Here is a 12,567-nt window from a genome sequence, read left to right on the forward strand (position 1 = left end):
ATTACTTTCGAGCCTCTGAAAATGGGGGGCTGTGTATAAAGATGGGTGTACTGCCTAAACGGTTAATGCGATATTTTGTTAGACCTCTTGAATTAAAGCTGAAAGTCTACACTTCAAATCACATCTTGATGTCTTTATATTACATACATTGTGGAGGTGTACATAGGCAAAATTATGAAAATTGTGTTAATGTCCAAATACTTAATCACCTAACTGTACTTGTGCACAATAATGACGCTACGGTAAATGTAGGAAAACTGTAGGAAAACATATAGTTAAATAGTCTAGCCACTTACATCTCCAAATGGAGTTTGGATTATTCCTCAAATTAAAATAAATCAGCTGTTATGCTCCAAATGATCTTACTGTATAACCTGGGATTCTGTGCAACAGCTCACCAGAGTAAAGTAAAGCAAAGATGGTCAAATACCTGCTGCTTTGTTTAAAGATTTCAAACATTAATCAAAGTATCCATGTCACATGAGCCATGCAATACATCTGCAAATTTAGAAATAACAGATGCAACACAAAAACAATGGTGCTGTATGATGGCTATAGGTATTTAACTTAAAATTAAAAAAACCTTCATATTCTGCAAACTATTGTGAATGGCATTCAGGTAAGAATCAGCTTTTAATCTAACTCAAAAGACTTTGCCCTAAAAGACAACTGAAGTTGTATTTTGATGTGCATTTAAAATCAACACTGAATGCAATAGTAGCAAACTGAAAGAAGCAAAGTCCACATAACTGAGCACGGTTTTACAGTTTTCGTTGTAACGGGTCAGTTCTGTACTGAGCTGCGCAGTTATCAGGCAGGCATAGGATTGCCTTTAGGACTCTGTTTCAGAGTACAGCATTTTCTTGAGGATAAGAAAATGTATTTCTATGCAAAGAAAGGCTAATCATTCTAACATTACTGCATTCAGTAGACAATCTGAAATGTAAAAGCAGCCCTGACGTCACACCTGTCTTTACAGGATTCTCTCTTCTCTTTGTCCTCGTCCTTGGAATTGTCCTGGTCTGTAATTATGTCCGAGACCAGTTTGAGGGCACGCTCTGTGATTGACACAATCTTCTGGATAGACTGGAGCTCATCTTCTGAGGGGTAGATGGCTGCATGCTTGGTCATGACATAGCGATCATCTGAAGAGTCAGGCCGACGTGGGGGCTGAAAGACACAAAGGTTCACGACTGTGTTTCAAATGGTCATTGGATGATGTTCTGACACTTCTCAAAAGTAAATTATATCATTAACACACCAAAAGGTCTCATTGATATAAAGTGCATCAAAATTAAAGGTTAAAATAAACCGGTGTAACAAAGACACACATTGCATTATTAATATACAATTTCAGTTATTGTGATTAATAAAAGGTAACTCTTCAACTTTAAGACTTCAGTACCTTTAACATGAACTTGACCAAAGCCATTCTTAACAGCTGATTTGTTAATGCACTTATCTCCCCCCCTATTTTAACCCTTTCTCCAGAAGTCATTTTTTACAGTGGCATTACAGATCAGTTATGCTTTTAGATTGTATTGGGAGTTCCTTCTGTCATCTTTTATTTATATCGAATTGATGTAAGGTAAAGGGATTGCACACAATATTTCTAATCCCTGTCCACTGTAATTAAAAAAAAAAAAAAAAAAAAAAAAAAAGACCATACACATGAATAAACGCAACCATGATGTACAACATCTTTGTTGAAAATGGAATGTTTTATCAGTATTTTGTTTGGTTTTAAATTTGTGAATTCTAAAATTGTATATTAAATATTAAAATGGATTTACAGTGACTATTCATCATTCAACTAAATAATGTGTCCTATCACATTCAATCTCAAAGTTTGTCTCCAGCATTATTTGTTTTTCATCCTCACATTAAGATGCTTCTCTGAATTATAATTAACCACTGAAAAAGTAGTAATTCTGATGAAACACTCAATGAATAAGTCATCTTCAGGAATGTGAAAGAATGTCAACTTGAACTGAGTACCGCAAAATAGGTTATGAAATTATTAATTTGTTATTGATAAAATTGAATCTTGACCATTATGAGTAAATAAGCTTCCTAGCTACTATAGCAAGCAGTGACAACAGTGTTTGCTACAGGTCGGATGATATGGACTGAAACTCCACAAAAGGATTTATGCTTCCTGCTTGCACAATCCACAGTAACACCAGTCTCACTTGTTGTTTATAGATGTCTCCTGACAGCTTGCAACCACAAACTACAACTACAAAAAAAGTTATAATTAATGTTACATTATGTTATGTCCATGGCAGGGAAGAAAAAATATTTAGTACCATTGTAAATGAAATTCTAGACTTGAACAACTTCAAAGATGTTTTGAGAGAAACTGATAAATACTGTTTTTTAAAACTCTGTAAGCCCTGCAGATAACAAGAAATATCAAAATATGTGTCAAAAAAAGTCCATATAGAGAGGGAGAGTTATGAACTCTTACTCTATTGACTGGGAATCAATGCCATCAACAGTTGTTACAATAGTAGCAGAATGAGTGAAAGAGGCACAGATTTTAGTTGCCCCATGTCAGATTTTAAATAATGACTGTAAATATGAACTAGATCAAAATATATCGTAGCCTAATAATTACCGCCTTGTAGTTGTATGCCTCCGCAAACCAGTCAAGTTGCAGTTTACATCTATGTCTGTCCAAACTCATTATATACAATATATAGTGAAGACTGAGAGAATTTAATAAAAAAGGTATTAAATGTGTTTGGAGAAATAACATTTGTGCCAAATTTGAAGAAATTTCACCGAGGCTTTTGTGAGATATCTCGTTCACAACATTGGGACGGAGGGACCAACAAAGGGACAGACGGATGGACAACCGAAAACATAATGCCTCCAGCCACAGCTGTCGCCAGTGAGGAGGTATAGGTCCACACCAAACATACTGGGACCACATCTGATCAAAACAAATATATTATGACTTCATCTGACCAAAGAATGTGCTGCTAACATTCATCAGGCTTCTTTTTATGTACTAGGGCAAAGTTTAATCCTGCAGTTTTGTGCCTCACTAAGTGGCACAAAACTGTTTTCTCTTCTTGGACACCATCCGTAGAGGCTGACTTTCTGCAATGTCCTTTGCACTGTCTTACTGAAACACCAATTTCCACAGATAATTAAGCCAAGTGAGTGCTTCTGACTTGGCACAAGGATTTTTCAATGTAAGATTGCATAAATACTGAATAGCACGTGGTGTCATTTCTCAAGGACAGCCACTGTGCCTGCTGTTATTGTTACTTATGTATAATTAAAAACAAAGTTTTGAATCATTTAACATTTTTACAGTTTTGTTCTATACCGTAAAATGGCTGTATGGACAGACACCAGACAATTTGACTATATGAGTGTTTAGAGTACTACTAACCAGCATAGGTTAGACAGAGTCAAAATACAAAGATATAGTACTTTTGGATCTACCTTTGGCTCATATAAATTCTATTTTAAACAGAAAGGGGAGCGTTAGGTAAATGTATTTAGCATTGTGGTAAATATGTATAATTTCTTCTTCACCCACTATAATCTGTATATCACAACTTTCAATCAATCAGTCGTGTCACAGGGAAACAGGAGTCTGTGTTGTCATGATTTGGGGCAGGCCAGAACGACTATTAAAATAACTTATTTATCCTGTGTCATGCTTCAACGCAATGCCTAACACTTTGTCTTCTTTATATGCTATTTGTATTTTGTTTATGTTATGCCTGTCCGTGTTTTTCATTAATTTGAGTCTGTGTGTTCTTGTTTGTGTTTTCTTGGGGAAGACGTGAAAAAGAGTTACGTGTAGGCTGTTTTAGGATAGAATAAAACCAAATTAAGCAAGCCCAGAGATAACATTCAATCAGTCCTAAAATCACAATGATATTCATGTGGAGCATATACAGTTAGGTACATAAGTATATGGAGCAACACAATTTCCGTAATTTTGCATCTGAGTATTTATAAAAAAGGGTGCAATTCCTAAAACGGCTAATGCCATATTTTTTTTAAACCCCTCGAATTGAAATTGAAAGTCTACACTGCAATCACATCTTGATGGCTTTGTTTCAAATCCATTGTGGTGGTACAGAGGCAAAATTACAAAAATTGTGTCACTATCCAAATACTTACGTATCTAACTATCTCAAAAATGACATTACTATTTGTTTCATTACAATGAGGAAAATAAAGCCTTGATATACAGTGCATTTAGAAAATATTCAGACCCCTTTCACCCCTTTACACGCAGTGTGCACACACACACACACACACACACACACACACACACAAAAACCAGTTACTGGTTTTAATGTTGTGTCTGATCCATGTACATAAATGGGATATTTCAGTTTTTCCTTTTTATTTATTTTATTATTGCTGTCGTTAATGGGGTATTGAGTGTAGACTGATGAGGTTTTTCCCTCATCAATCTACATGCATTAAAGCTATTTTAGTATAAGGCTGAAATGTAAAAAAAAAAAAAAAAATTAATAAAGTGAAGGAGTGTGAATACTCTCTTAATGCACAGAAACACACCTTTATGAAATACAAATGGCCATCTTCTGATGTAAATATTGACCTCTTTTATATAATACATCTCAAAATGGAATCCTGAAATAAAATATAGAGATATGGTAAGAAAAAATAAATGATAAACACACCCCTGCTCTCCCAAAGTAGTAAGACTACCTTCCATCTGGCAAAAGGGGAAAAAAAAAAAAAAAAAAAATACGAATATGCCCCCCTCTTGTGTATGCACTGTAGATGATTCAGCAAAGCCAAAACAAACTACTCTGTCAGTGATGCGGGGTTTATGTATCAACAACCACAAGTGAAAGTAATAGTTTGTAGTGTCACCAGGAGGCAACAATTACAAACTCCAAACTGTCCTTAAGTGAAATGTGAAGTGTTACCAATGCATAGTCCCTGGCAATATACTGAGCAACAATTCATAGGCACCATCATAAAGCCCTACCACAGGACCCTGAGGCTGCAGGCCAGGCATGCCAGGCCGGACTCCAAGTAGACCAGGAGGGCCAGGAGGCCCCTGTGGATATACCCCGTCTGGTATACGACGTCGCTCATCCCAGTGGTGCTGCTCCTCCTCCATACGTCTCCAGTACATGTCTTCTTCATAACGCCTGAAAATATAAAGTCTTCAGGTTCAACCACAATGTCTCCAGGTTCAACTTTTTTGTGGCATGACACAGCCAGCCGGCCAGCCAGCTAAGTCAAGCCAACCACCCCCCAGTTCCCCCCATAAGAAATGATCCTAACCATACCGCATCTCCATTCTCCAGCGCTCTTCCTCCTCCCTTCTTCTCCAGTACTCCTCTTTCTGCATCTGCTTTCTCATCTTTTCCTCCTGAATTTTTCTGGCGCGGATGCTGGGCTTGACCTCCACCTGCAGATCTGGGTTAACCTTCTTCTACAAAAAAAAAAAAAAAAATTAATAAAGTGAAGGAGTGTGAATACTCTCTTAATGCACAGAAACACACCTTTATGAAATACAAATGGCCATCTTCTGATGTAAATATTGACCTCTTTTATATAATACATCTCAAAATGGAATCCTGAAATAAAATATAGAGATATGGTAAGAAAAAATAAATGATAAACACACCCCTGCTCTCCCAAAGTAGTAAGACTACCTTCCATCTGGCAAAAGGGGAAAAAAAAAAAAAAAAAAAATACGAATATGCCCCCCTCTTGTGTATGCACTGTAGATGATTCAGCAAAGCCAAAACAAACTACTCTGTCAGTGATGCGGGGTTTATGTATCAACAACCACAAGTGAAAGTAATAGTTTGTAGTGTCACCAGGAGGCAACAATTACAAACTCCAAACTGTCCTTAAGTGAAATGTGAAGTGTTACCAATGCATAGTCCCTGGCAATATACTGAGCAACAATTCATAGGCACCATCATAAAGCCCTACCACAGGACCCTGAGGCTGCAGGCCAGGCATGCAAGGCGGACTCCAAGTAGACCAGGAGGGCCAGGAGGCCCCTGTGGATATACCCGTCTGGTATACGACGTCGCTCATCCCAGTGGTGCTGCTCCTCCTCCATACGTCTCAGTACATGTCTTCTTCATAACGCCTGAAAATATAAAGTCTTCAGGTTCAACCACAATGTCTCCAGGTTCAACTTTTTTGTGGCATGACACAGCCAGCCGGCCAGCCAGCTAAGTCAAGCCAACCACCCCCCAGTTCCCCCCATAAGAAATGATCCTAACCATACCGCATCTCCATTCTCCAGCGCTCTTCCTCCTCCCTTCTTCTCCAGTACTCCTCTTTCTGCATCTGCTTTCTCATCTTTTCCTCCTGAATTTTTCTGGCGCGGATGCTGGGCTTGACCTCCACCTGCAGATCTGGGTTAACCTTCTTCTACAAAAAAAAAAAAAAAAAAAAAAAAAAAAAAAAAAAAACATGTTAAGAAAATTAAAAAAAAAAAAAAAAAAAACGCACGCATATACACATCTACATATACACAATTACATATCCCTCGTATTATGTTGAAAAAAAAATTACATTGGTTATGTTGCGGGTCATTTTGACCCGTACTGTGTAAATCCACTCAAAACAGTCAAAAAAAAAAATCAGGTTAAACCAAAAACAACTTTATTTTAGATTATATAAACATTTAGAGAAGAGACATACAATACATGTTTAATTACAACACTATGTTTAAGAACTATTTAGTCTAAGTTTTTCCCTCCTCACGTTTTTTTCCCATCTAACTTGCCCTATTTTCTCAGATTTTCAATGTTCTCCACATGATGGACAGAATGTAACTGTGTGCTTTCTGCAGATGTAATTCTTGCATTTCACACGAGGTCTTTTTTTTTTTTTTACTGTCCTCTCGGGAATGACAGACCTGGCATCTTTTCCGTTTCTTTACACCTGTATCCACTGGAACCATTGCAGATTGATTGGATGACCTGAGCTTGACCTTTTAAATGACAGCTGCAGCTGCTGGGGATCGAACTCGCCTGGCTCGCCTCTGGATGTTGGGAGTCATGAGTGCTTTGCACAATTCTTCCAGGAAAAGCCGACGTCGGTAAATTTTGCTGGCTTTCCATTGCTGGTTCATTTCAGTCCACAGGACACAGGCATTGTAAGCAGACAGGTCCACAATGTTGTAGAAAATCACCAAGGACTAACGGGCAGTCTTGTGCTGGCAGCTGTATGTTGCTGTGACTTCGTCCAGATTATCAACTCCTCCTTTGGTGGAGTTGACAGGGTAGTCCAGGGAAATTTTTGGCTTCATGTCTTCTCTTGAATTTCACTAGGAAGTTCTGGCTTATTTCTTCTGACTGTTCCCAACATAGTCAGCTTTCTCTTCTGAAGTTCATCTCCAAGGCGGTAGGATGTAAAGAAGTTGTCAAATGTTATGTTATGACCTTGCAGCCCTTCGCTCATCTCCAGCACCACACCCCTGATTCTTCTCAGATGCTCCCCCAGGTAGCTCTCCAGTGTACACTTGCACATTCCACGCATAGCTAAATTTTGCACCACAGGGTGCCCATATTTTGATGCCATACTTAGCAGGCTTTTTGGGCATGTACTGTCGGAAAGGACAGCGCCCCCTGAATGGAACAAGGCGCTCATCTAAAGTAACATGGAGACCAGGATTGTACAACAAAGGTAGAATTACAACCCATTTATCCCATACTCCTCTGATCGCAGCTAGTTTGTCTCTTTCACATCGACCAGCTCTGGTGTCTTAGTTGTCAAATCGGATCACACGAGATATCATGTGAAATGTCTCCAGAGACATTGTTGCTTGGAAGATTGGCCTTCCTTTCTCTTTATTCCATAGACTTGCAGTTGCTTCTTCCTTTGACCTGTACACTCCAGCTAATACCAGAATTCCAATGTAAGCATGCAAGTCAGTCTGATCCAGTGGCTTCCATTTCTCTTGAAATACATGCCTCCCCTCCGAGTTGTTCATTTCCAGTATAATCCTCTCTATTGGTGGGGATATGAGGAGCTGAAATGCTGAATGAATATCATCAACTTGTGTGACAGCAAATCTTGTAGGACCGGGAGTCATTTTGATGACAATGGAGGATGACGATCTGCCTCAGCTTTGGTGTGGTGATGTTGACCATTTTATATTACCATCTTTAGATGCCCATGTCCCCTCTGTGGATGATGATTGCTGCATTCCTTGGTTTTCATCTGATGGAGAGACAACAGCAGACTCGTCCTCTGAATCCTCCTCGTCATAGGAAAATTGACAAACTGGATCATCAATAACATCGTCCTCAGTCTCTGAAAGATCCTTTGTCTCTGAAATCTCTTCCTCTGCATCATTATCCCAGTTCAAAATCTGTGATCTGTGAAGCTTCTTCAGCTGTAAACCTTCTGGAATTCATTTTTGGTGTGTTTGTCAAAGAGATGACATGAGAACAGTGACAAGGACAAGGGAGAGAAGGTTCCTCATCTACACACACCTGGGTCTCTGGGTCTGAATGGCTTTTCAGAGGCAATCAAAATACAAATGTTTGGCTAAATCAAAATAAAGTACATCGAAGAGACATGTTTATTTTGGATCTGAACTGCTACTTACCCACATTAAAGTATCCGGGTTAAAATGACCCATATCATCATCTTTTTATACAAACTCTGCACATACATTCCACTACACATCAAAGTGTCCAGATTTTACACAACAGTTCATGACCTTAGCTGAGGAAAAGTCACAAAATTTCATGAAGAAAAATAAAGGATAACCAGTACTTTGGTCAACACAAAAACTGAAATGGGTCAAATTTACCCTTAACATAATAGGAGGGATATATACATATTTACACACAAACATGCGCACACCTGATAAATACACTAAGGTATTAAAATTCTGTGAAGTGGTGTGAGACATGTCAGCTACAAACCTTGTATTGCAGGCGATGCCTACGACCTTTAAGATGCATTTCCTTTGCATTTGGATCATTGAAACTACATTCACACAGCTTGCAATGGAAGCGAATGACTTTGCCCTCATCATTTCGCACCTAGAAATGAGTTTCACATATTACGTTCAAGATATAAATGCATTTCTGCTAAATAAGTGTAGGTTGGCTAGCGCCCATGCATAGGTCTGTCAAAACTTACTTCCTCAACATAGTCATGACCAACAGGCTGGACATCACTCTGCAGTCCAGCCAGGGCCGAAGTGGAAAGAGAATCTAAAACTTCAGTCTTGGGGTCCTGAGTACCTGAAGAGGGTGTTGCAGGCTTAGAAACCTCGACTTTGGCCTCCGTTCTGGCCTCTTCCATCTTCACCGTGGTCTGTAATTTATTTCCACCTGCAATTCAGAAATGTTAATATAGTTTAATCATAGACAGTGCTACTATTTAACGCCAGTCTAAATAGTCCAAAGTAAAAAAAAAAAAAAGACGATGTGACAAAGTTGGTAAGGTGGCTCCGTGAGGAGGAATTCTCTGATGGACAGAGAATTTTCTCTGTGGTTTTCAGAACGATTCATATAGTTGAAATTACAAGATTGACAACCTGCTTGTATTCCTTGGTTTGAAGCTCAATACAGCTACAAAATACAAACTAATGTAACATCTAATAACTCAGTTTTTTTTTTTTTATAGGATTGATTAAATGGTATACAAATGGAATTTTTCCTAAAAAGAAAAAAACTAGACTGAAAAAAACAAAAAACAAAAACCTTATATATATATGCCATTATATAATTAATGGATGGTTTGAATTGACCAGATTTTGGCTAAAAGTAAAGAACTGGCATTTACTACAAGGAAGTGGCATTTAAAACATCAAACCACGCATCATTTACATCAATAAGAACATCTGTAAAGATTGTTTTCTCCGCTTCCTCACAAACATTTTTAGAATTTGTACGTTTCTTCTGCACCAAAAACTTTTTGGCAAGAACAGAATAAAAAAAATCCAGCAGAGTCAATATATCAGTTTGCGGATTTATCTGCCATTATTGGCCTATCAGAGATATATTGGTTTCGATTTATGTGTTGCCCAATTTGTGAGTGTATGCGGCATCTTGATACAAAATCAGAATTAACTTGGCCTCCTCAGCATTTTTATACATGCAGGAGAACATGACTGGATGTTAACTGTTTATTTATACACACACACACACACACACACACACACACACACACACACACACACACATGCACACGCATGCACGCGCACTGAAGATATGTTAATGCCCTTCTCCAGTGTGCTGATAGATGTTATGGGGAAAAAACAGGTGGAGCTGAACAAAATGATACCTAAAAGGTGTAATTGCCATTAAAGAAAAAGAAGGTAAATAATGGGAATTTTCAATACGACTAGGATTACTTGCATTCAAGCCATGCAAACAGTATAGTATAGCGTAACACAGTAAAAAAATGTTGCTAACCTTGATGATGTGTTAGAGGAATTCTGGTTTACAAAAATCCGAGTGTCACCTGCAACCCTTTAACATGTCACAGTAGCTGTTTCTGCTTTTATAGTCGTCCTTGCAATTTATAAAACTGATCTGCTGACACAATAGTGCTGAATATGTCCCCATATTCCTATGTTAATCAATCTTTATTGAAAAACGGCACCAGACCTACTAAAGTCTGTTGGTTTCTGATCAGCAGATGTGTTCCTCAACAAGCAGGACTATACTTGCAAAACTATACACAAATTCAGCCCGGTTGTGACATGATGGCTGACAGATTTCCAGAATCGGGCCCGAATATGAATGTCAGGAAAGATGAAAGGGCGTTGTAGTCTGACATAATCGAAGAACTGCAATGTGGCGTCTGGGATGTCCCACAACACGCCGACGCAAAGTCTAGCATGTCAGAATTTTTTGTATGCTTCTACCTAGTGTGACATCTCCTGCAATGTGTTCCTTCACGGTTACCAATACAATGACAGAAGGCTCTCTTATGGTTCAATAGGCACCTGTTGGTTTGGGGTGCTCTTGACACTGCTTGACAGCATGTTTATAATTTCTTGACCATCTTCCCTGACAACACACAAAAGATGTAAACAATGATTGGTTTAGGTTAAACTTGTAGTGTTTCCAGTCTCCCGACCAAGAGGCAGCAAGAATTTTTTGGCATTATGATTGCCTAATCTGACATGGTGACCATCGTGAAAGATAAAGAAATTGTGTAGTCTGATCCCGGCATAAGACTGACCTCACAAGAAGCCAATTGCTGCAACATCAACATGTATGTATTTACTAACCAACAAAATTGATCTTGGGGGTGTTGACTTTCTTCCCGGCTGAGGCAGAGTTGGGAGAGGAGAGGTTGTTAGCTAATGGGTTCTTGACACCTGCAAGACCACTACTGACTATGTTGACAGGTTTCAGGTAGGGGGGGCTGGAGCTGGTGGCAGGGGAGGAGGAAGCAGCCACAGATAGAGAGCTAGTGGTGCTGGAACTGCTCAGGGTGGCTGTGGTGGTCTTGCTGGGGGCAGCTGTAGTGGAGGATGATGTCTGAGTGACCATACTGGGCTCAGTAGACGGAATGGGTTTACCAAGTTTGGTATGAAGCTTCACGACCTGGAGAAGAGAATTCAGAGGACATTAAGAGTGTTTTTAGCATGTCTTAGGTTTCCATTCAACATAGTGACAACACATTACTCTTTTAGATTCCAAACAATATACACACACACACACACACACACACACACACACACACACACACACACATAAAACAAAAATGAGCTCAAAGCAACAAAAGGGCCTTCAACAAGAATGTAGACGTACATCATGCCATTATTTAAAAACTCTTAATTTGGACATATGTCCAAGGGAAATCGTGATATACTGCATTTAAAATTCAGAGAAAGATGGCACTGAATCAAAGGGCTGTCTTGTCTTATTACCATCTAATCAGGATTAGTACCACCCTTAGCCCCTGACTAATAATACCCTACTGATATCCATACCTTCTGGTGCTTGGCTCCACGGATATGGGCAGCATAGGCATCTGCGCCAGTGCAGGAAACATCACAAAGTTCACAGCGGAGTTGGTTCTGAGCATTGCGGGCCAACACCCCTCCACCACTACCACTACCACTGCTGCTCTGGGAAACCTTCAGTGCCGCTTCCTTCTTCTTGTGCTTCTGCCCTTCCAGATGTTCCTTGTAAGTCTTAGGCATTCAGTGTTTGGGAGGGAGATGGATTAGATTAGAAGATTAGTTGCAATGATTGACAAGCATTTTTTAGGGACACCAATGATTGTTACTACGACTACTACTATCCTCAGCAAAGGTGACTAATGGTAACTTTTTTTTTTTTTTTTAAATAAACCAAATACTGCTCTGCTGGATCACTTGTTGAATACACACAATTGAAACTATTGGATGGTTGTTATTTCATGTATTCTGCAGGTGTCACACTGTTCATTCATTCACATCATGTTAAGAGACGGCGTTTCAACAAAGCAAATAGCTTATCTAGTGGAAGGATCAGACGTGGATCAGGGTGTATATACTTGATACCCATCCAACTAAAAAAAAAAAAATAAATACATGGAACTTCCCCAATCCTGCTGATTGGCTCGGGA

The 12,567-nt window shown here is 39.0% G+C and overlaps 1 protein-coding gene across 1 annotated transcript in view; it reads right to left on the minus strand.

The window, feature by feature from the left end:
• Positions 1–12,567, minus strand: part of zfr (zinc finger RNA binding protein) — a 40,437-nt gene that overhangs the window by 14,755 nt on the left and 13,115 nt on the right. The window contains exons 7-13 of the mRNA XM_040154421.1: positions 11,948–12,151; positions 11,240–11,558; positions 9,136–9,329; positions 8,916–9,035; positions 6,260–6,405; positions 4,994–5,159; positions 968–1,170 (exon numbers count right to left, since the gene is read on the minus strand). Of these exons, the coding sequence (XP_040010355.1) occupies positions 968–1,170; positions 4,994–5,159; positions 6,260–6,405; positions 8,916–9,035; positions 9,136–9,329; positions 11,240–11,558; positions 11,948–12,151 (1,352 nt within the window). The remainder of the gene's footprint in view (positions 1–967; positions 1,171–4,993; positions 5,160–6,259; positions 6,406–8,915; positions 9,036–9,135; positions 9,330–11,239; positions 11,559–11,947; positions 12,152–12,567) is intronic.

This window comes from Xiphias gladius, chromosome 19 (assembly GCF_016859285.1).
Source record: "Xiphias gladius isolate SHS-SW01 ecotype Sanya breed wild chromosome 19, ASM1685928v1, whole genome shotgun sequence".
Classification (NCBI taxonomy): Eukaryota; Metazoa; Chordata; class Actinopteri; order Istiophoriformes; family Xiphiidae; genus Xiphias; species Xiphias gladius.